Source organism: Rattus norvegicus, chromosome 1, assembly GCF_021556685.1.
Source record: "Rattus norvegicus strain SHRSP/BbbUtx chromosome 1, alternate assembly SHRSP_T2T, whole genome shotgun sequence".
Lineage (NCBI taxonomy): Eukaryota > Metazoa > Chordata > Mammalia > Rodentia > Muridae > Rattus > Rattus norvegicus.
The window spans coordinates 88,463,774-88,488,598 of record NC_141534.1 but is presented as its reverse complement, the minus strand read 5'-3'; the positions used below and the strand labels follow the sequence as shown (position 1 = coordinate 88,488,598).

The window sequence follows — 24,825 nt, the reverse complement described above, 5'->3', positions numbered from 1 at the left end:
TGAAGCACATTGTCCTGGATCTTTTCTTCACCTCTCAGCTGCCTCGTTTAAGGCAGCAAGACTGTGACCTGAGGCCAAACAAACCATTAGAAAGTTACCTCTGGAACTGGAGAAATGGCTCAGTGGTTATAAGACTGCTTTTGCAGAGGACATAGCTGTCCAAAACTCCTGTTCCAAAGGTTCTAATATCCTCTTCTGACTTCTGAAGGTACCAGCCACATGTGTGATGTACAGACGTGAATGCAGGCAGAGTACACAAACTAAAATTAATATATCTAAAAACTTTTTTTGTTTGTTTCTTAAAGAATAAAATTACCTGTGTGCATGTGTGGGGAAGGAGGATGCCCGGTGGCTTTGGCCAGAAGATCACAGGCTCAAGGCTCTGTAGCACATAAGTACTCTGGGATCTTTTGTTGTTTATTTGAGGTAGTGTCTCAGATATCCCAGGGTGCCCTCAGACACCTTATCTTGCTCTCCTCTAACTTCGCATGGTTGGCATTATGGCATGTGCCACCATGTCTGACTTAGAGCCTCTAGTTTTAATGACAGCAATTGAGGACAGCAATTCTTAACCTGTGGAATGTGACCCCTTTGAAAGGGGTCACATATTAAATATTCTATATATCAGATATTTACAGTACAACTCATAACAGTGACAAAATTACAGTAATGAAGTAGCAATGAAAATAATTTTGTGGTTGAGAGTCACTACAATATGAGGAACTGTATTAGGAAGGTTGAGACCCACTGCTTTAGGGTGACCATTGTGTGGGATTTTTTCCCATTGTCTGGCCTTTAGGAGAATGTCATATGCCTTGACATCTCTTAATCTCTTAAGGCTGCCCACCATAAGGCACTTACTCTATTTTTTTGCCAAAGAAAGCCCTGGCTCTTGCAGGGGAAAAAAGGGAAGACCCAGAAACAGCAATTCCTCTACGACTACTGAAGGAGTTTGCACACAGCCTGATCTATCTAGTGAGTTCCAGGACAGACAGACAGAACTACATAGTATAATCCCATCTCAAAAAGAGAAAAAAAAAAAAAAAAAAAAAGAATTCCCTTTCCAGGCATCGAGAAAGAGGTCAGGCAAGAAAAGATGTATGGTCCTGGCTAACTCATCACTGCCTGGCTCAAGCTTACTCTCAAGACTGTGCTGATGTTATAGGTCAAGTGGCTTCCAGTCCTGAGTCCCCTCTCCTCTAATGAAGCCAGCCCAGCTGTGGAGGGGAGGGTGTAGGACTCAGGTTATCTATACATGCTCTGTTTTCACATTTGCTAGCCTCTCCTTTTTACCCACCTGTCAAGGCTGGGAGGGAGCACTTATGTGGGGGAGGATCATCTTAGACTCATGCTGTCTCTCTAAGGGAAGTTAGAAAGAGGTTCAGGAGGCCTTGCACTGGTTAGTACCCAGCTGCTGGACAACCAGTTCTCGAATTTGCTTTGCCTTGACCTGGCGCCATCTAGAGGCATGTTGAATGCTGGCACCCAACAGAATGCCATTGTTTCTTTTTTTTTTTTTTTTTTTTCGGAGCTAGGGACCGAACCCAGGGCCTTGCGCTTCCTAGGCAAGCGCTCTACCACTGAGCTAAATCCCCAACCCCTAATGCCATTGTTTCTTAAAACAACTGACATGGCACCTTTTTGTTTGGGGAGGGGCAAAAGAAGTTGTTGATAGAAGGCTGTCTTAGGGTTTCTATTGCTACAACAAAGATATCATAACTAAAAAGCAAGTTGGGGAGAGAAGGGTTTATTCTCCTTACACTTCCATACCGCTGTTCATCACCAAAGGAAGTCAGGTCAGAAAGAAACCTAAAGCACAAGCTGATTCAGAGGACATGGAGAGTACTGCTTACTGGCTTCCTCCTCATGGCTTGTTCAGCCTGATGTCTTAGTGACTCCACCCACAGTGAACTTGACCCTCCCTCATTGATCACTAGTTGACAAAGTGCCTTACAGCTGGATCTCATGGAGGCATTTCCTCAAGTGAGGCTCTTTTCTCTCTGATGACTAGCTTGTGTCAAGTTGACACACAAAACAAGCCAGTACAACTGACCCCTTGTCAACTTGACATACAAACATCACTGTTAAACCACAACCTTATTCATCCCTTTCTTATGAATAACCTTTCTTATTCATCCCCAAGATCTCACATTAAAAACAGCTTTAAAAGTCCCTCAGTCTTTACAACCCAAACACATTAAAACTTCATTCCCTTTAAAATATCCAATCTCTTTTAAAATTAAGTCTGTTAACATTCAAGATCTTGCAATTATGGGTGCCAATAAAAATAAAAACCAAATACTTTCTTACTTCAAGAGGGGAAACCAAGGTACAGTCACAATCAAATCAAAGCAAAATCAAACTCTGGGATCCAAGGTCTGGGATCCACTCACAATCTTTTTGACTTCCCCGAAGAGGTTGAGTCACGTCTCCAGCTCTGCCCTCTGCAGCACACAGCTTGTCTTCTAGGATCTGCCTGGCTCCACTCCGCTGCTGCTGCTATTCTTGGTGGTCATTTCATGGTACTGGCATCTTCAAAAATGGCTGGGGTCGGGGCTGGGGATTTAGCTCAGTGGTAGAGTGCTTACCTAGGAAGCGCAAGGCCCTGGGTTCGGTCCCCAGCTCCGAAAAAAAAAAAAAAAAAGAAAAAAAAATGGCTGGGGTCCCTTGCTGCGACTGGCCTGCACTTTCACCTATTGGTTCATAGGCTCTTTTCATGGTGCCAAGCCTCAACTTCTCTGCATGACCCCTTCAGTCCTGCTACTGAAGCTGAACCTTTCACCAATGGCCTCTCCAGGCCTCTCACAGTGCCAAGCCTCAGCTGTTCTCCATGCCTTCAAAACCTGGGTGACTCTTGCACACTACCAAGTCCAGCTGCCAACATGAGGTACAACTGTGGTCACCTCTGAAACATATGTTTCTATGTGCTGACTCTCAAGAAACACTTCCGAAAGGATTTCACCTCAATAATGCTGGCCCCTTCTTAATCACTGCTAATTTCTTAGCTCCAGCTAACCAGCATCGGTTGTCCTAGTAATGTAAAGATTTCACTTCAGTAGTTCTGGTCTCTTGTTAATTACATCTAATCAGAACCACAAAGTCTTAATTGAAAATAGCAAATGGCCCTGATAGAGTCTTTAATCTTCCCTCTGAAACTTCACAAGCCAAGCCTCCATCTTCTGCACTGCTCTCAACAGTCTTGTCTTCCAACCTCCTAAAGAACTTCCCACTGAGTTCTCAACACTGAATGGCTTTTCTAGCCCAAAGTTCCAAAGTCCTTCCACAATCTTCCCCAAAACATGGTCAGGCCTGTTACAGCAATACCCACTCCTGGTGCCAACTTCTGTCTTAGTTAGGGTTTTACTGCTGTGAACAGACACCATGACCAAGGCAACTCTTATAAGGACAGGATTTAATTGGGGTTGGCTTACAAGTTCAGAGGTTCAGTCCATTATCATCAAGGTGGGAGCATGGCAGTATCCAGGCAGACATGGTACAGGAGGAGCTAAGAGTTCCACATCTTCATCTGAAGGCTGCTAGGAGAAGACTGGATTCTAGGCAGCTAGGATGAGGGCCTTAAAACCCACACCCACAGGGACACACTCACTCCAACAAAGCCACATCTTCTAATAGGGCCACTCCCTAGACAAAGCATATACAAACCATCACAGAAGGTCCATTTCCCTTCCTCCAGTTGCTTCTGACACCTAGTCTCTAGGTTTCTACGGTTCAGAAGGAACTGCACAGCAGCCTAGGAAGGTTGGAGTCTCATAACTTCCTCTCCATTACACACTTTTTGGACCCCCGCTAGTCATCTTTGTCTGCCCTTTCTTGACTATCTGACAGGAGTGAGTAAGGACGAGGGGATCTCACTGACATGGTACCTAAAGCAGAAGCAGCAAATGAAGCACAGGGCTCTATGGATCAAAGTGGACTTAACCGAGTGAGAAGCCAGGCAGTGAAAAGTTTGTGTAAAGGGAAGATTGCGTGCCCTAAAGTTACACAGATTTCCATGGCAATAGCACCTTGACCAGCTCTATTCACTTATTGCCTCAGAGTAGCTGTGTATGTTCAGGCTTGCATTTGGTTCCACATCCCATCACAACAGATACCAAGGTCACTATTTGATTGTTGTGTATGCATCAGAATTCCACATTATTCAACACTACTGAGGGGTGCTCACCAAGTGGAATCTGTGTGCTTATCTGCCGCTTGTCTTCCCAGCTTAGCCAAGGTGACATGGAGACTCAGGCACCACCAGAGCTCACAGATTGTTACTTGCTGTTGTGCAGCAGGCACTGCTGGATTACTGAAGCATGTTCTTCATCACCAGTGAGGTAGAGGATGGTTTCTCCATGGTACAGAGGAGCCCAAGGCTCTGAGAGTGACACAACTTGACTGGAGACTGGGGACTTAGCAAGCTGGAACTTGAGTTCCTGCTTTTCCTGGCTGGAAGCCGATGCTCTCTGTAGACTCAAGCAAGCTGAGCTGCAAGTGCACAAAGCTCCGTGGTGAGGGGAAAGGCAAGGAGAGGTGAGGAGGAGGGGTCCTGAGCTATGGAAGCTCTAGCAGGGCTAGAGTCATAGGCAGCAGGTGGGAGCCTTCTGTTACCCTCTCTTCCCTAACACCTCATCCCGACCAGGACATGCTTCCAACCTGATGGCCTTTTTCTTTCTGGTTGTCTACCACCAACACAACCAATCCCTTCCTTGTCTAGAGTCCCTCCAGTCTGTCTGGTCCCAACAAGCTGCCTTATGGCTTATGTGCTGACAAGTCCTAGAGGTAGGTCCAGTTAGGGACACTAAACCTGTAGTCTCTTGGTGCTTGATCGTCCAAGAGAAATTATTCTCAATGCAGGCTTATCATCGCCCCTTCCCACTAGGCAAATGAGACAGCTTATGCTAGATATTATATGACTGACAGCCAGACTGTGGCATAGATGTGGGCTACTGTTCCCATACTACCTCAGGGTGTTGCGTTCTCTTATCTGTCCAGATAGTTGTTCAGGGACCCTGTGTCCCTCACTACAAGTACATGTGTTACGGCTTGTATGGACAGAGAGTCATGGCTGTGACAGATAATATATGGTTCCAACTGCAGTCTGGTGGACAAGAGACACTGCCCCACTTGCTGCATGACCATGCCTCCAGAATAGTCTGAATTTTCTCTTTTGAGCCAAACAAAGGGTACTCCCTGCCCAGCCTTAGCCATAATCTTGTTTGCCACATGGAAGACCAGGTTACGCCTGGGCCTGCCTATATTTCTCAAGCCTCTGCCCAGCTCTCTCCTGTTCTTTTACTATAAATATGCATGGTTCACAGCCTGGAACTCAGCTGACAGTAAACAGTCAGGGTGGCGACAGTAGGATCAGGGTCCTTGCCACAAGGTGTTTTGGCCAGGGCCAGTTCTTAAACCTTTTTTGTTTGTTTGTTTTATTTTTAGTTTGGGTCTTTTCATTGGTTGGATTTTTTTGTTTTTGATTTTTTTGAGACAAGCTCTCACTCTGTAGTACAAGCTGCCCTCAAACTCTGGGTTGATCTTCCCGTCCTGGTGTGTCTAGTGCTGGATTTTCAGGTGTATATACTACAGCTGGCTCTTTATACTTTTTAGAGTCCTATATACTCTGAGGATGTTCATAAGGTCCCTGCTAGTCATGACTTTCTCTTCCTTGGGGCTTCTTAAGGATGTTACCAGCTGCAGCATGTGTATATAGACTGCACCTTGGTTCTTCCAGCCCCTGAAGTCCTGCCCACAACCTGACTCCATTCCTTTCACAGGCTCTAAGGCATGGCAGGGGGTCTGGAGCAGAGGGCGGAGCTGAAGTCCAGCCCCACTTTCTGCCTGGATGCCTGCTAAGGATTGGATAGCAAGAGCCGCCGGAAACTGTCTCTCAGGGTACTGTAACACTGAAGATGTAAGACCCTTCTATCTCCTAGAGGACAGAGGATACAAGTGAAATCTCAGTGTCAGGAATGGAATGCCTCTCTCCTGTGTTGGTCAGAGAGATACCCAGAGCATAGGATATTACCATGACGCTTGGTTGCCCACCATAGCTCAGTGAGAAGATCCTGTTGCTGAAGACGTCACTCACTTTTGTATGTAGGATACAGATTTCTATCTCAACTGAGCAGAAAACTCACTATTGGCTAACCTACATATTGCCAGAAGGTGCCATGTGGGCTGCTGTGAGAGAAAAGACATTAATAGTCTTACCCAGAGCTCAACCCAGCATATTACAGTACCTGGCAAGGTGTGTCCATTGTTACAGTGGTGGCATGACAGGTACAGTTCAAACCAACTTCTTCCTGATTGGATATGGTTAGGTCTGAGCCTTCTCCCCAAGAGAAATTTCGTATCAGATACTGTAAATATATTCAATAGCCCATGACTGAGGAGATCATGGGCAAAGTAAAAAAAGGCAATGATGAGGTAGAGTAGGACCTGGATTACTGGTACACTGTGTGCCTAGTATGTGAGGGTTCTAGGTTCCATCCCCAGCACCTTAAATAGAGAAACCAGCCTTGCCTTAGCGTTATAGACCTAGGACCAAACTGCAAGGAAGATCCTGTCTCTCTCCTGGTGGTCCTTCCTCCAGTCACTTGGTGCTCCTCAGTGCTCATGAGTACAGGGACCTGGCAGGGAATCAAATAGGTTGGAAGAGAGAGGGAGGGAGTACAGGACAGGAACCACGTAGGTCTTTCTTGGGCTTCTGACCCAAGAGACCGCCAGGAGGAGTGTGCGCTTTCCCACGAAGGGCATGAACCGGTATCAGAACAGCAGCATCACCTCAGAGAAAAAGCACCCATCACTGCTGTTCCTCAGGTGGGAAGTGCAGGTCTGATGCTGAGTGAAGCTGCTGTCCGTGACATGCTGCCACACAGTGCCTGCTGAAAAGAGGCATGGCCACGTTCCAATCATTGGGGACCTACAGGGACCTGTGCGTGCTTGCATCTAAAAGGGGCTCACTTGTTCTAGTGAGTGAAAGTGAGCCCTGCTCATGGCTCTTATGTGTGCTTGTATAATCGATCAGCATCCTCCTTCCTGGGGCTTCCTTCTGCTAAACAGAATTCTTTTTTTTTTTTTTTCTTTTTTTTTTTTCGGAGCTGGGGACCGAACCCAGGGCCTTGCATTTGCTAGGCAAGTGCTCTACCACTGAGCTAAATCCCCAACCCCACTAAACAGAATTCTTACTGAAACACAAGAACAGACTACTGGGCTACAGGTCAGCCATGAAGACTGAACCATTGAAGTGACTCTGGTTAGAAACTGAAGCTGGGGGGCTGGAGAGATGGCTCAGTGGTTAAGAGCACCCGACTACTCTTCCAGAGGTCCTGAGTTCAATTCCCAGCAACCACCTGGTGGCTCACAACCATCTGAAAAGAGATCTGATGCCCTCTTCTGGTGTGTCTGAAGACAGCTACAGTGTACTTATATATAATAAATGAATAAATCTTTTAAAAAAAAAAAAAGAAAAAGAAACTGAAGCTGGACTAGTTCACACCTCAATTCCTTTTTTTTTTTTAAGATTTATTTTTATGTATATGAGTACACTATATCCCTCTTCAGACACACCAGAAGAGGGCATTGGATCCCATTACAGATGGTTGTGAGCCACCATGTGGTTGCTGGGAATTGAACTCAGGACCTCTGGAAGAGCAGTCGATGCTCTTAACCTCTGAGCCATCTCTCCAGCCCCCACACCTCAATTCCTGTGGCTTCAATCATCTTCTGACAGGCAGACAACTCCCATTGTTTAGGTTCCCTGCCAGTCAGAGCAGCTCCAGGCCCTCAGCATGTGCCCAACTGTGAGCTCACCTTGACGCTCCAGTTCTAGAGGTGCAACCTGTAGACTCTCACAGACAGGAGGCTGAGCGACCCTTGGGTGTCACTTGCCCAGGTTCACAGCTTCAGGGCACTGCAGACAGGATGGTTAACCAGAGCACCTGACTGGGTTTGGGCTCTGAATTGCAGCCCTTATATAACATAACACTCCTTCAGGCTCACCCGGTTTGTGGCCTTCTAGCATGTCCTCTACTGTAGATTCCCAACTAGGAAGCTGTGGTCTTACCTTTTTTTATTTTTTAATTATTAAAAATAGATTTGTCTTGTGACAGGGTCTCACTATATAGAAAACAAACAGGCATCTAAAAAAAATAAGATAAAATAAAAACAAGCTAGAATAGGACAAAACCAGCAAGCTAACAGGAGAAAAGAGCCAAAGAACAAACTCAGGGGACAGACAAAAGCCACTGCAGTTTGGTTTTTGTTTTGTGGGGGGGTGGGGGGGTGCACACATGTGGAAGTTAGCGGACAACTTACAGGAGGCAGTATTTTGTACCCTATGTGTCCCAAGGATCAAGCTTAGGTTGTCAGACCCGTGGACCATTTCACTAGCATGCTGCAGGCCCACACTGCAGTGGCCACAGAAACGCCTTTCCCTGTGCAGAGGAGTCAGAGCTGACTGGTGCTGCTCTATTTGGAGTTTGAACTTTTTTTTTTTTTTTTTTTTTTTGCCTCCTGGCCAGAACGAACCAAACTCAGCTCAGCTCTGCAGGTGGTTAGTTCAAATCCCTGCTCCATGGCCATTCTGTCTGATTCCTTCTTTCCCATACTCAAAACAGGGCACATTGTGGAGAGGCTGACCTGGCATGGCATGGATGACATGCTTCCTGTCACAGCACGTTAGAACTCTCAGTGGGCACAGTTGGCGACAGTAAGAGCAGGGGCATGTGGTCCCTTTGAGCTGCATAAGAATCACCCACTGTATCAGCCCCTCCGACAGAACCATGTGCAGGGAAGGACAGAGCCCTGGTCTTGTGGCAGACCCCTCCCTCCTTCCATGGTCTGTCAGTGTGGGTGGGTGGCAGCACCCTCCGTCTGGCCAGGAAGCAAACAGTCTTAATACATTGGGGTGCCTGTCTCCAGGGGCAACCAATGAGCAAAGAATGGTGTTCTTTATGGTAGAGTCTGTGATGGTTCGTCTTGGGGGTTGGGGGGAGGCAGGAAGCCCAGGCACACAGTACTGCCCTTCAGCAGGGGCCTGGGACATAGACGTCGTCTGGACCCCAGTCCAGGTGTGCGGCCATGGGTGCAGGCTCTGGGCATGAGAGTAGGATGAGGCTGCCCTCCCAGAGGATTTCCAGAGCACACCTGGGCTGGCCACCAGCCACCTGTCCTACCAGCTGCTCTGTACCCTCCTGCTGTCCTCAGAATACCCACCAACTCGTCCCTGAAAGCCCTTCGTTTTCTCTTTCAGAGATCAACGACAGGGAGCAGAAGCTGCATGCTCTGAAGGAAGTGCTGAAGAAGTTCCCTAAGGAGAACCATGAAGTCTTCAAATATGTCATCTCCCACCTGAACAGGTAGGCTCAGTAGACGCTGTCTGTTTCTCTTCCTGCCTGAGCGGCATGTCAGGTTAGTTACCTGAGGACAAGGCCAGCAGGACCCACCCTCGGACAGCAGCAAGCGGCATAGCTAGGCCCGTGGCATCCTTGCTTTCCATTCTGACTCTGGCTTCAAGCCTGTGGGGGGTGGTGGAGTAGACTCTGGCAGGTGCTAGCTAGTGCCTTCCGAAACTTCACGGAATGAAAATGCCAAGAGCTTCTCACAGCTGCTCCTCGTCCTTGTCTCAGAGCTGCTGTGAGGCAGATCACGCATCAGGAGGGGTGCCTTGGGACAGAGCAGCCTGTCCTGTGAGCAAAGCACTTAACCAATACTCAGGTTTAGCCACTCATGGTGGGCCTGTTGGCAGAGGGGTGGTTTTTGGTTTTTTTTTTTTTTTTTTTTTGGTTCTTTTTTTTGGAGCTGGGGACCGAACCCAGGGCCTTGCGCTTCCTAGGTAAGCGCTCTACCGCTGAGCTAAATCCCCAGCCCCAGAGGGGTGGTTTTTGCAGCCATGCACTAACTTCCTGCCCATCCCAGGCATCATCACCAATTTGGTTGATGGTCTGGGCCCTGCAGCTCCTTGAAGCTGGTGGCAGGTTCGGGCTGAAGCTGGGCGGGTAGGGAGGACCCCCCTGAGGCCCTGTGCAGATTTCACCTGGCTTTGCTGTCATCTGCAGAGTCAGCCACAACAACAAGGTGAATCTTATGACCAGTGAGAACCTGTCCATCTGCTTCTGGCCCACGTTGATGCGGCCTGACTTCAGCAGCATGGACGCACTCACAGCCACTCGATCCTACCAGACCATCATCGAGCTCTTCATCCAGCAGTGCCCCTTCTTCTTCTACAACCGGCCGATCAGTGAGCCACCGGGGGCTGCGCCTGGCTCCCCTTCAGCCATGGCACCCACTGTCCCCTTCCTCACCTCTACACCTGCTACCAGTCAGCCATCACCTCCCCAGTCACCTCCTCCAACCCCTCAGTCCCCAATGCAGCCATTGCTCTCCTCTCAGCTCCAAGCCGAACACACGCTGTGAGCCACCACAGCCCAGGAAGCAGGAAAATCAGTTGTCTTCTTGACAGGGTGGCATTTGGCCTTGAACAAAATCAGGTCTCCTGGGGTGGAGCTCACAGCCAAGCGCCTTTTTAAGACTTCAGTGGCAGCACCAGCCAGTGTCCACCACTGCTGGGCAGTTGAGCCCTGCTGTTCGTTTACCTGCCCTGGCTATGGCTGTGGCAAGCTCTTAGGCCCCGCCTTGGTCTGGGCCAATCTGAGAACTGAACTGACCAGATGGCGGCCCCATCACCCTTACTGCTCCTTGGACCCCTTGGCCCAACCCGTTTGCCTGCACCAGCGTCAGGCCCCACCGTCAGGACATCACCCCAGCCTCTGCCAGGGGCAGAGGTAACCCCAGCAGGGCTGGCCCCTCTACAGAGGACGTTTCCCAGTTTGTCCTCTCTCATCATCCACACACACACCTGCAACGGGGTCTTGGGGACATGTGGGCTATGGCTCTGCTACCCCATGGGACACACTGGGGCACTGGCATGGCCCAACAGCACAGCAAGAGGAGAGCTTTGTGCCTAGACCCAGTGTGTGGCTTTCCTCCAACCCCTTCCCAGGCTTCTGATCCATTCCCTGCCGCAAAGGAACACTGGAAGAAAGATGGACTCCTCCACAGAGACAGAAAGACCGAAATCACGGAAAGAAAACAGACCTCAAGTTTCCACTCCCACCTGCCAGGTGGCCACTGGGTAACAATCCCCTTTGTCTATGTGTGACAGCAAAGTAAGGACACCTGGGCAGTGACTACAAACACAGACCCCAACCCCTACCCCCAGAGAAGACAGAGCCCTTGGAAAGATTATTAGCACGGCCCCTGCCCCTGCTGCCAACCAACACACTACATGCATACATACATACACTACTATAGAAACACTGCAGGCGTGTGCACACAGCACCCAGGTTGGCGTGTTTGGTTTGAAGTGGGGTCATTTCATCCCATGCTGTGAATGAACCAGAAAAAGGTGTCTGGGATATGAGCAGGCATAGCACCTTCCAGAAATGATGAACTGGCTATGGAATGAGGGATCCTGTTCTTAGGCACAGGTACCCATGCCTGGCTTGTTGTCACACTGACCAGCCCTGACACTTCCCCCAGCAGCCTCCCCATACTCCTCCTGATATGGCAGCCCTTGTGGGCTCTTGCCTTTGCCCCCACTTTAATCTAAGCACTGGGCCATGAAATCTGACACTAAGGTACCCTGAGCATAGGAGGGGCATGGGTCGCACCATTGCACTTTAGAAATAGCATGTGGGAGTGTTCCCAAGGGCCTCAGGTGGCCTGCCACCCTGCCTTTACCTCTGTAGGACAAGAGAAGGATGCCTGGCCTCTGGCCCAGGGTCCTGCCCTAGAGAAGCTGGCTGTCTCCCTATCTCTAGTACTTGGCAACATAAGGTGCTTGCAAACACTAAGGCTGCCCCCTGCAAAGTAATCTCCAAGACAAAACCAAACGCAAGGTACAAATGTGTTATACGTAAGTGTCTCCCTTCCTGGGGGTCTGTGTTGGGTGCTGTGGCCTGGAATCAATAGGAGCATAATGTGTGTAGTGCCCACTAAGGTTGCAGTCCGTCCTCTGCCCTGACTTCATGCCCCAAGCCTCAGCTATTGAAATGGCTTCCATTCAGTAGCTTCTGTGTTGGGTCTTTGCAGAGATGGAATTGGAGCCATCCTGCTGTGAACAGAGTTATGAACCCATCTATGAGGCTGCTGCCTATTATGTCGACAGGGCAGTGGGTGGCAGACAGAGGTAGGCACATGGCTAGTAGAGCCCTGCTTGGAGCTCACTTCTGCTTCAGGCACTCTAAGTGACCTTCCCACTCATGACAAGCCAACTGGGGAACTACAGACGACAGAGCACTCAGGGCTTCAGTAGATGGCAGGTCAGCTGCTGCCCTACCCAGAAAGTAGCCCTGGAGGTGACCACAACCTGGCACCACCCAACATTACCACGGGGCCCAGGGCTGGGTTTCGAGTTTCACACTGGGTAGTATGCATTCCTTCTGCACTGTCCCATCCTTCTCACCTCAACCTTTTAAGGGATATGGAAAGGTCTGGTGCTCTGTCTTCCCCCACGCTCTCCATTTTCTCCAGCCAACGCAGGCAGCAGCAGTAACAGACTTCTTAGAACCTTCACACTGTATCTACCACTACATAGGGTGACAAAAGAGCAACTTGTAGGCCAGAGGGGTGGGGTGAGCCCTCCTGTGGTCTGTACCTCCACCCCTGGTCTAGCGGGAGGAATCCTTGAAGACCTGCATCACCTAAGTGAGGACCCTACAGGGTACCTTATGCTCTGCTCCCAGACCCTGACTTAACATTGGGCCAACAACGATCCTCATCCCCCAAAGTCATCTACAGATGGCAGGTGGAAGAGGGAGGTTCTCCATTCCACACCCACTACCAGTGTGCATGGGGAGGGAATGGGGATGAACTAGGTCAATCCAGGGACACTAGAGAGGCTAAGGCTCTAGCCCTATTACCCAGCCATGAAGCCACCCAAGTAGTGGAGCCAGGACATAAGTTATTGTTCACATTAAAGAATCATGTTCCCTGTGTACATTTTAAGCAAAGAAAAGTCTTGGGATTGTATGGGAATAAAACTTGTTTGAAAATTTGGAATAGTGCTGTTGTCGGCTTATTTTTCTGGTACTTGTATTTTCACATGTTAAATGATCTTTATATGTGTTGGATTAACAAGTATTTTGAGTTTTCTGAGAACAAACAGAAACATTAATGGTATTGAAGTGTGTTAGTAGTCTGGCCGTGTGCCCAAACTTCTGTTTTGCAGCAAAAGTGGAAACCTGTCTGTACAGCGAGTGTAATGATTTCCTGTATCGTGGCTCAAACCAGGGCCTCTCTAGTTGCTGTTAGCAATGTCTGCTTCGTTTCCAGGCTTTTTTAAAAAACACATCATGGGTTTCTGAGGCTCCAGCCTGTTTAGTGCATGCAGCCATCACGGCAGCCAAGCATCTCTGAGTGAGGTGTTTTTGTTTGGTTTTGGTTTTTAAGATCATGTATTTGCTACAAAGTATTGTACTTGTCTCAATGGGAATGGTATAAAAAAAAAGAAAAGAAAAGGCCTTATGTGATATGTACCATAGTTAATAAATCAATCTTGTAAAAAACATAAATAAAAACAGGCCTGAGAGAAATGAAGGGCTGCAGTCTCCAAAGCAGCCTGGGGCCGAGTGGGGGTGACCCTACTCCCTCTTCCCCCACGGCGGTGTTCCACAGGACAGAAGTCTGGGAGCCACAGATGGCCCAAGCTTTGGGAAAGTCCTCAGTGAGAAGGCCAGCCTCCCGAAGCAGCCACTACCAAAAACATTCCTACCATCCCTGGAAATGTTGAAGGAATTACGCGTGGTGCGCACCTGAAGTCTTAGGACCGGGTGTACTGAGGCAGTTGGTTTTAGACATCTCTGTGTGAGGAAGTTTGAGTGGATGTATGTGGGGGCACATGGGCCATCATGGAGGCCCATCAGAGAACACCTTGGTGAAGTAGGATCCCATCATCTGGGTCCCAGATGGTGGCAAGGCTCCTACCACCCTGTGGGTCCCTCTACCTCTATTCTAGTGCTCACGCTTGCTGGGACTCTGATAGAACCCACGTGCACCTTTTACCTGACCTCCCTTGACCCTTCCCTACGACAGGGGCTTAGAAGTTCTTCATACAAGATGTCTTCCACAGCACCACTAAATGGATGGGGAAAAAAACTCCAGGCAGCCTCAAACTTAAAACAAGCCCATCTTCCTCCTCTTCCTCCTCCTCTTCCTCCTCCTCCTCCTCCTCTTCCTCCTCAAGTTTTTTGTTTTTTTTTTTGTTTGTTTGTTTGTTTGTTTGTTTGTTTCAGAAGGTTTCTCCATATAACCCTGGCTGTCCTGGAACTCACTCTGTAGAGTTGAACTTAGAGATCACCTGCCTCTGCCTCCTGAGTGTTGGGATTAAGGGTGTGCACTACCACTGCTGGGCTACCTACATGTGAGTTACAGGCAGTTGTGAGCCACCCAATGAACCAAACTTGGGCCCTCTGCAATAGCAGCAAGCTCTCTCAACCTCTGAGTCATCTCTCCATCCCCTATTTTCAGTTTTTTGGGGGTTTTTTTTTCCCCCGGAGCTGGGGACCAAACCCAGGGCCTTGCGCTTGCTAGGCAAGTGCTTTACCACTGAGCCAAATCCCCAACCCCGGTTTTTTGGGGTTTTTTTTTTTTTGGTGTTTGTTTGTTTGTTTGTTTGTTTGTTTGTTTGGAAACAGTATGAAAAGTTTTCTATGAATGTGTTTTTGTGGGTAAGTGCAGTTCCTGTAGATGCCAGAAGAGGGCATAGGAACTCCTGGAATTGGAGTTACTAGTTGTGAGCTGGGAAGAGGATTCTGGGCCTCTATAAACACCAAGCGATCTCCAGCCCCAAGATATTAATATGTAGCTCAGACTTCCTGTATTCAGTGCAATCCTGAATCAGCCTCCTGAGTGCTGAGATTACAGCTGTAAACTGCCACTCACCTAAGTCTAGAATTACGGTGGGCACATCTGTGGCTCTCCTATGCCCAGCCAGAATGTCATCACTTGATTCTAGGCTGGTATGGTGGCACGTTGGGTAAAAGCACTTAGCACCAAGTACTGAGGACTTCATCCTTGGGACCTTCACAGTTGTCCTTTCATTTTTATTGTTTAGTCTGGTAGAGCCCTCAATATGTAGCTGAGGCTACCCTTGAACTGATTCTCTTGCCTCCAACTTCCTGAGTAATAGGATTGCAGATAGGCTACTCCCATCACCCCTGACTGGGAGCGTCTCTAAATGTACTTGACTTGGTATTAATTGTCTCCACTCATTTAATTCAGAATCCCAGAGCATGTGCTCTGTGCCAGGGCCCAGGGAGCACAGCCACAGCTTTGCCTGCCCAGAACCCTCTTCTCAGTGGGCTCATCAGAGATGCCTTCATGTCATTTACAGCTATAGTTGTGTGTGTGTCTACTGTGACCAGTGGTCGCTCATTAAGGCCTCCCTGAGGAAGTGACCAGAAGAGCACACACAAAATCACAGGCTAGAGAGATGACTCAGTTAAGAGCATTGATTGCTCTTTCTTTTTCTTTTTTTTTTCTTTTTTTTTTTTTTTCGGAGCTGGGGACCAAACCCAGTTCTACCACTGAGCTAAATCCCCAACCCCGAATTGACTGCTCTTGCAGAGGATCTGAGTTCAGTTACCAGCACCTACACAAACTAACTACTGATCATAGCTCTACTGTCCTCTATCAACCCCTGTAGTTGCATGTACACACACCCAATATTAAGTCCATAAAAAGCAGCCAAACCTGGTGTTACAGGCCTATCCTAGTAGTTACTCAGGCTAAGGCAGGAGAATTGCCCTTTTCAGACCTGCTTGGGCGACAGAGGAACTAAAGGCTTAACAAGACTTATCTCACAAAAAGTAAAAGTAGGTGGGTGTGGATCAGTGGTAGAGTTTGCCTAGCGTACACAAGGCAGAGCTGTGGGTTCAATCCTCAGCCAGGGCAAGAAGTGGCAAAATAGCCAAGTATGGAAGCTCATGCCTATAGTCCCCACAATCAAAACCAGGGTGGAGAGATGGCTCGGCAGTTAAGAGCACTGACTGTTCTTCCAGAGGTCCTGAGTTCAAATCCCAGCAACCACACATACGGCAGCTCAAAACTGTTAACGCCCAAGATCTGACACCATCACACAGAAGCATGCATGCAGGCAAAACACCAATGCCATAAAATGAGCACACATAACATTCTTTAAAAGCTGAGGCAGCAGGGTTGGGGGTTTAGCTCAGTGGTAGAGCGCTTGCCTAGCAAGCGCAAGGCCCTGGGTTTGGTCCCCAGCTCCGGAAAAAGGAAGGAAGGAAGGAAGGAAGGAAGGGAGGGAGGGAGGGAGGGAGGGAGAGAGAGAGAGAGAGAGAAAGAAAGAAGGAAAGAAATAAAAGAAAAAAGAAAAAGCTGAGGCAGGAGAATTATGAGTTTAAGGGACAGACACTTTGAGACCTCATCTCAAAATCACTAAAAACATCAGGGGGGCGGGGAGGTCAGTCAAAGCCAGAAAAGATTTGAGTGAATTCCACTCTGGGTGCTGAGCTGAAAGTCAGTTGGGTTAGCACACTGTGGGAATGTAAACATGGGAAGAGGGGGGTGTTGCACAGCTTAGAAGTCCAGACAACAGTCATTTGAATGTTGCATGCACCTGTGTGAACCAGTGCTAGACATGCCGGATTGCATCAATCCAACACCTGCAGAGAGAATGCACTGCCTTGTTCCACATGGCCACCAGGGGTCAGCAGAACATCGCCCTGCCGTTCTGCATGAAGGAATACTAAAGTTGAGGTTGGGGAGTTTCTGAAGAAAGCACCCTGGGGCTGGAGAAGGCAGGGCGGGGTTGGGGGTGGGATTGGAAGAGACTTGTTCTGAAAACTGGGCCTTAGAATCAAAGTGTCTCTCGTGGCAACTGAGAAGGGGGGGATAACTACCGTCATTCTGTCGCAATTGGTCAGTTCATCCACCACTCCTACCAAGTCCATTCATTTATTCTGCCACTCTGTTACAGGAGGTCAGGGGACAGGCCACATGGAGCTTCTTGATAAACTAAGAAACAATTCAGGCCAGGTGCAGGGTGCCAGAAATCTGTAATCTTGACACTGAGGAGCTTAAATTTAAGGCCAGCTTAAGTTACACAAGACCTTGTCTCCAGGGCGAAAAAAGCAAAATGGGGCTGGTGTGAAGAGCACTAACTGTTCTTGTGAAAGTCCTGGGTTCAACTCCCAACACCCACATGAGGCCTCAAACCGTCTGTAATTCCAGTTCCAGGAATAATTCCAGTTCCTCTTCTGGCCTCCGTGAGCACCGAGCCCCAAGACTTAAATGCAGACAAAAATATATAAAAATAAAATAATTTTTAAAAATTGCAACAAAGAGGGCTAGCCTGATAACGTGAACTCAATCCATAGGGCCTACATAGTAGGTGAGAATGGACACCGTCTGACCTCTGCACACAATAAAATAAAGGCTGGAAAGATGGCTTAGAAGTTAAAAAAAAAAAAAAAAAGTACTTGCTGTTTTTCCAGAGGCCCTGAGTTAGGTTCCCAGCACCCATGTTGTGACTACACTTCAGCTACACTTCAGCAATATGACAAACATAAAAATAATCCTTAGGTCTGGAGAAGTGGTTCAGCAGTTCAGAGAACTGCCTGCTCTTCTAGAGGACCCAGGTTGGATTCTTAGCACCCACATGGCAGCTCACAAAATTTGTAATTCCTATTCTAGGTGATTTGGCACCCTCTTCTGGCCACTGAGGACACCAGAAATGCAAATGATTTACAAACATACATATTCGGGCAAAACAACCCAGATACATTAAAATCAATAAACTAGTAGATTTATAAAAATTATTAAATTTGTTGGGCTGTGGTGACACACATTTAATTCCCAGCACTCCGGAGGCAGAAGCAGACAAATCTCTGAATTCAAGGTCAGCCTAGTTTACAGAGCTAGATCCAGGACAGCCAAGGCTACACAAAGAAACCCTGTCTTAAAAATAAACAAGCAAACAAACGTCAATAATTTTGACTGGGGTGACCTAAAACTGCAATCCCATCATCTGGGAGGCAGAGGCAGGGTGCTTTCTGTGAGTTCAAGGCCAGCCAAGGTTACATGGTGAGATTGTCTGAAAACAACAAATATCAGTAAGGGTAGGGGCTGGCGTGTCGCTTAGATGCTAGAAATGCTTAGATGCTTGTCTGATGCACAAGCCCTGGGTTTGAGCCTCAGCACTGAACACAAGTAGAGAACATCTGTAATCCCAGCAGGGTTTGCCATACACACAAACCTGAAGACCTGATCCTCAGAGCTCATATACAAAGCCAAGTGCAATGGCCACACATCTCAAATCCCAGCAATCCTACTGTGAGAAGCAAGGCCGAGACAGGGAATCGCCACGAAGCTCAGGGGCTAGCTTGCCTGGTAACCAACCACGCACGGCACAAGCAAGCCCCTTAGCAGTCCACTGGCCATCGGGTGCCCCCTAGCGATCGCAAACAGAACTTCGGCTCCGTTACCAAACAGCCTTTTCTCTGAAGCAAGTTTTCAAGCCTTGCTAGTTTTCACCAGTTCCCCCCATTCTCCTGTTTCTGCCACACCCAGCTCCAGTTGCCAGCCAATCCCACCTATGATAACTTAGAAATATCACATGAGTCTAACAGATGTGGCGCCCGCCTTTTATCTCAGCACGGAAGGATACCTGTGAGTATAAGAGGAGCTTGGAACATACCGAGTTCCTGGCCAGTCAGGGCTACAAAGGGAGACCCAGACTCTGAAGGAGAGAAGGCTTTGGGGAGGGATGAGGGGTCCCATGGCCTTTCAGGCCATCTCCCATCCTGTTCTTTACCTGGTGGGACTTATCCACACAGAAACCTTGCTGCAGAGTTCAGCCAAACAGGAGGCCCAAACAAAACCGGACTTAAGTCCCAGCTCTTCACGCCCTGGCCTTAGTGGCACATGAGCCAGTCTGAAGTGGGAAAAGATGGGCTGCGGTGGAAAAGGATTCACACACCACACACACACACACACACACACACACACACACACACACACACACACACGCGCGCGCGCTTCCTTTCAGCCTTCCATTTTGCCAGCCTTGCCTTTTGTCCCTCCCTCTGATTCCTCAAAGCTTCCTTTGGATCCAGTTCTGAAACAACAAGCCGCTAGCAGTGGGGCGAACTCTCAACTTACAGGTCACAGATGGGGACACAGACCCCCGAAATGGAGCATGCGTCTTACAAGCTTGCAACGCATGCACGGTAGGGTCGAGTGTGTATCTGAGGACACAGGTGGCTTTGGGAACAAATTCCCAGCGTGTGAGATATGCCAGGGCAGCTAAAATCAACACAGCTCAGCTCTCTTCACACTTTTTGGCCAGTTTCTGTGTATTTTTATGAGACTCCAAAAGTTTTTGATCGGCAAAGTAACGAATGTTGCCCTTTGAAATTAAAAGCTGAGGAAAATATTTTAAAAATAGACAAATGAATCAGAGGCTGGAAACCTAGCAAGGTGGCTATAAAGCCCAGGCCAGACAGAGCTACCAAGATCCAGGTAGAGAGAGTGGCACACCTTTCATCGTACTACTTGGTAGACAAAGCCAGGCAGATTTCTGTGTCCAGGTTAGCCTGGTCTACATAGAGAGTTCTAGTCCAGACAGGGCTGTATAGTGAAACCAGGTCTTGAGAGAGAGAGAGAGAGAGAGAGAGAGAGAGAGAGAGAGAGAGAGAGAGAGAGAGAGAGAGATGGCTTAGTGGGACTAGTATCCACCAAGTGGAGTTGATTGTGGCATACCTCAGTGGTAGATCCCCTGTCTAGAATCCCCCAGTGAATGAGCTATCAGAGTCCCTGAACTCCATTCCCAGCAACACCAAAATAGTTTTGTTTTAATTTTTTTTATTTTTTGTGGTATATCTCATTTACAAGGTAAGATAAGACATAAATATGGGGAGAATGAACTTTTCTTTTTTTTTCCAAGGGAGGGAATTGAACCCAGGACTTCATCCATGCTGGTCAAGCTCACTCCCCCTGAGCTACAGCAGTGGGAAAACGTATTTTCAAGTCCTAAAACTTCTCAGTGGGGGTTGGGGATTTAGCTCAGTGGTAGAGTGCTTGCCTAGCAAGCGCAAGGCCCTGGGTTCGGTCCCCAGCTCCGGAAAAAAAAGAATAGAAAAAAAAAAACAAAAAACAAAACTTCTCAATGAGAGCAGCGGTATTGCCTTCCATCTTCAAATCTTGTTGATGTTCTGTTCATGGGAAGATGGTGAATCCTTGGGGGCTGTGCCTTCTTTTGATCTCTGGCTGTAGCGTGGGCTAAACTCCCCTGGTAGCCCAGTGAGCCAGTACAAAGCACAGGAGCAGCAATCCTGATGGCGGTTAGAACTGGAGCCCTTATGAAGCCCCACAGTCAAGCTATTAGGAAGCTGTGCTTGCAGTTGATCGTAGACTGCAGAGGGGGTGGCTGCGTGGCTCTGTTGTAGAGCACTTGCCTAATACGCACCAAGCCCTGGGTTTGGTTCTCAGGTCAAGGGGGTAACCTCAGCTACATAGTTAAGTCTGAGGCCAGCCTGGATGTCCTGGCTAGTTGTTGTTGCTGTTGTTGTTGTTGCTGCTGCTGCTGCTGCTGTTGTTTGTTTGTCAACTAGACACAAGCTAGGATGATCCAAGAAGAGGACTCTCAATTGAGAGAATGCCTCCTTCAGACCGGCCTGCAGAGAAGTCAGTGTGAGCATTTTCTTCATGATCAGTGTGGGAGGGAGAGCCCAGCCCACTACGGGCAGTGCCACCATTGGACACTGGGCTGCATAAGAGTAGGAGGGGCCGCAAAGTTAAGTCAGTGAGCAGTGCTCCTCCATGGCCTCTGCTCCAGTTCCTGCCTTCAGGCTCCTGCCCTGACTTTCCTTCATTGTAAAATAAAATAAATCCGTATTCCCTCTCGCCTGGCCACTACTCCCAGAATGATGACTCTGAGACTAGTGATTTATTAATAAAGCCCAAGCCGTCAGCTTTGGCTCATCCCCTGATGAGCCTGTAACTTCCTTAACTCATTCAAACTGTCCTGTGTCTGCCACTTAGTCCCCTCTCCTCCAGTCCTCACCTGCTTCTTCCTCAGTGTCTTCTCAGCGTCTCCTCCAGCATCACACTTGTATCTCCCCTCTCATCAATCCGTGTCTCCTTTAATTCTTTGATTTTTTTTCCCCAGAATCCTCTCTTCCTGCCAGTGTCCCACCTCCTATTTCCTGCCTCAGCTCATAGGACATCAGCTTTTTTCATTGACAGGTGATGGTTATAGGAGAGTCTCTCCACAGTTCATGAAGTATTACATACTATAAACTGAAATAAACCTCTCTCTCTTTCTCTCTCTCTCTCTCTCTCTCTCTCTCTCTCTCTCTCTCTCTTTCTCCCTCCCTCCCTTCCTCCCTCAGAAAGTCCTGTCTACAGGTCTACAGGAGGTGGCCATTTCAGGCCTCACATCCCCCTGCTAGGAGTCCCAAGAAGAGTCACCCCCATAGACTCCCTGGGACATCCTCCCCATTCCCAGTCTCTGCTGGTCCAGAATCTTAATTCAAAATAACAAACGGATCCATGGAGTCTTTAAACTTCCCTTTGAAACTTCACTAGCCAGACCTTCATCTTCTGCATTGCCCTCAACATCTCATCTGTTGCAGGATATTGGGTCACACTGTGACCCCAAGATTGTGTCATTTACTGGAAAAACCTATTTCTAGTTGTGGTGCGGCTCAGCCTCAGCACAAATCTTTTATCTCTCTGGATGGAATACAGACACACCTTTAGCACACACCTTTAATCCCAAACAATGAAGGTAAAGTTAATCTGTAGAAGAAAGCACCCATATTTGAAAGTGGTGTCTAATGGAGTGGCAGACAAAGTGATGAATCAGAGAAAGATTTGACAGAATAGGATACACCCAACTCTCAGAAGAAGGGGGGCAGAGCAGAGAGGAGAGAGGGCAGTTTTATGGGGACAGTTACAGAGAGATAGGTCCCAGAGAGAGAACAAGCTAGACACAGGAAGACAGAGCAAACCAGAGAGTGAGACAGAGCCAGAAGGTTAGAACATATTGCCAAAGAAGAACAATTCAGGAGAAGCTGAGAGAAGCCGGTCTGAATCAGTCAGCTTAAAGAGGAGTTTGAGGGGTTGGGGATTTAGCTCAGTGGTAGAGCGCTTGCCTAGGAAGCGCAAGGCCCTGGGTTCGGTCCCCAGCTCTGAAAAAAAGAACCAAAAAAAAAAAAAAAAAAAAAACAAACAAAAAAAACAAAAAGAAAGGGTGAGCTTATTCGACAGTAAGTTTCAGAGGCTGGGGGTTAGGGATTTAGCCCAGTGGTAGAGCGCTTGCCTAGCAAGCGTAAGACCCTGGGTTCGGTCCTAGCTCCAAAAAAAAAAAAAAGTTTCAAAGGCTGAAAACATTCTAGGCCTTGATAAGATTGAAGGGAGGCTGGAAGATTCCAGGACGAGGCCTAGGTTAGCAGACAGGGGCAGTAAACCTCAGAGAGGGCAATTACATCAGAGGAATAAAAGTTACTTTTTTTAAAGATTTATTTACTTTATTTATGAGTACACTGTAGCTGTCTTCAGACACACCAGAAGAGGGCATCAGATCCCATTACAGATGGTTGTGAGCCACCATGTGGTTGCTGGGATTTGAACTCAGGACCTCTGGAAGAGCAGTCAGAGCTCTTAACCGCTGAGCCTTCTCTCCAACCCCAGGTTATTCTTTTTTTTTTTTTTTCTTTTTTTCGGAGCTGGGGACCGAACCCAGGGCCTTGCGCTTCCTAGGCAAGCGCTCTACCACTGAGCTAAATCCCCAACCCCCCCCCAGGTTATTCTTACACTCATCTTTCGCACACCTACAGAACAGCTCACTGAACACCCAATGGCTTTTCTTACACAAGTCGAAAAGTCCTTCTACAGCCCTCTCCAAACATGGTCAGGTCTGTCCCAACAATATGCCGCTTCATAGTACCAACTTGTCTTCCTCATGATACCTGTGAAGAGACACCTGTTGTATCCAGAAGCGTTCATGAACCCCAAAAGACCACTAAAGAGCTGACTCTGATGTAATCACATTAGGGTCTCTTTATTACAAACTCGGGTTTGGGCCTACTCACCACCGACACACAGGACAGGTTGGTGAAGCAGCCCTCTGCCCTCATCGGGACAAGGTTTTACAGGAAAACTGGAGCAAGTGGGGGCGGGGGGGGAGTGTGCAGCTTGGCTAGCATAGAATAGAATGACTACTGTAAGCCGGCAGGTGGGTGCTCTGAAGCAAGCCCATGAACACATGGTCTGAAAGCACATGTGACACGATCAGACTAATCTTTGATTAACTGTTGCTAGGAAGTAACCCCGGGGCATGGGCCAAGGACAAGCCGTGGGGTCCTTCCTGATACTTGGGTGCCGCTTGGGTTCAGCTGCAGGTCAAGTTGTCACAGTTTTTGTTTTTGTTTTTGTTTTTATTTTTGTTTTAAGATAGAGACTGGTCCCAAGATGGAGTAGGTTTGGCCTCTCACACCATGACCAAACTAACTTGGGGAGGAAAGGGTTTGTTTGGCTTATGTTTCCAAACCACTGTTGATCATCCAAGAAAGTTAGGACAGGAATTCAAGCGGGGCAAGTTCTGGAAGGTTCAGAGCTGAGGGAAAGTGTAGGAAGGCCTGAGGGAGGCAAAGGCCTATCTTGCACACCCAGGTCCCTGAGGGGCGGGGAGCGGGACCACAGTCCTTCCTTTCCCATTCATTCATTCAACTGTTTGTTTTATATGAGTTGGGTTTGAAGAAGGGAGAAGAGGAAAAGAGAGCAAGGAGGAGGAAGGTCTAGGAGGGAAGGACACAGGAACCATCCTCTGTGAAGATGCTTATTAACACAGTAATGTGGGAAAGGAAAAAACAAAACAAGGAGGGTTTTTTTTTTTCTGTTTAAGATTATTTTATTGAGGGGTTGGGGATTTAGCTCAGTGGTAGAGCGCTTGCCTAGGAAGCGCAAGGCCCTGGGTTCGGTCCCCAGCTCCGGAAAAAAAGAACCAAAAAAAAAAAAAAAAAAAAGATTATTTTATTGAGGAGTTTGAGGCAGGGAGACAGGGAGGGCGTTGCAGCCTTCCCATAGCCGCCCCCTCCCCCCAATTCCCACCTCCTAAGCAACTTTCCCTATAGTATGGGGACTTTATGCAAACTCCGCCCCATGGAGAAAGAGGAGGATATTAAATGGCAGCAGACAGGATGGTGGTGCTCCTGGGTGCTGGGGGGCTGTCAGGGCTCCAGAGGGAGGGCAGGAGAGAAGGGGTTAACATCGCTGGCTCCCCAGACTCCTTGGGGCAACAGTGGACTGGCAGCTTCCCAGTGTTCATACAGGTCTTCATCTGGCCCAGAGTTTTGGCCTGGATCTTGTGGCAAGCCTCACACATCTGCGGGTGTTTTTCAGGGTGGTCAGGGAAGACAGGCTGGGTGTTCATGATGCTGTGGGTGCTGATCTCGAACTTAGCCAGCTCCTGGGTCAGCCACTCCATCTCATACAAGGACAAGAATTCAGTGCTGCACACACAGATGAAGGTACCTATTCAGAGTCCTTGAAATGTTGGATAACAAATCAGCAGACAGGCAATGTCTTCTCTAACTTGGAAGTCTGCTGGTCAGCATTCACGTACCCCAAGCTGAGCACGTTGCACATCTGTGAGATGATCTGTTTTGGTTTTTTTGATTTGTTTTTCCTTTTGGTTTTTTGAGACAAAAAGGACTGTGTGTAGCCCTGGCTGTCCTGACACTCACTCTGTAGACCAGGCTGGCCTAGAGCTCACAGATCCACCTGCCTCTGCCTCCT

General features: G+C 48.2%; 1 protein-coding gene across 5 annotated transcripts in view; it reads left to right on the top strand.

Annotated features, from left to right (window-relative positions):
• Positions 1-13,593, top strand: part of Arhgap35 (Rho GTPase activating protein 35) — a 116,862-nt gene extending 103,269 nt beyond the window's left edge. For 4 of the 5 annotated variants that reach the window (XM_087551859.1, XM_087551855.1, XM_087551856.1 and 1 more), the window contains 2 exons: positions 9,257-9,362; positions 10,062-13,065. In XM_087551859.1, the coding sequence (XP_087407985.1) occupies positions 9,257-9,362; positions 10,062-10,419 (464 nt within the window). In that variant the 3' untranslated portion in view covers positions 10,420-13,065. 5 annotated transcript variants of the gene reach the window in all.
• The last annotated feature ends 11,232 nt before the right edge of the window (positions 13,594-24,825 follow it).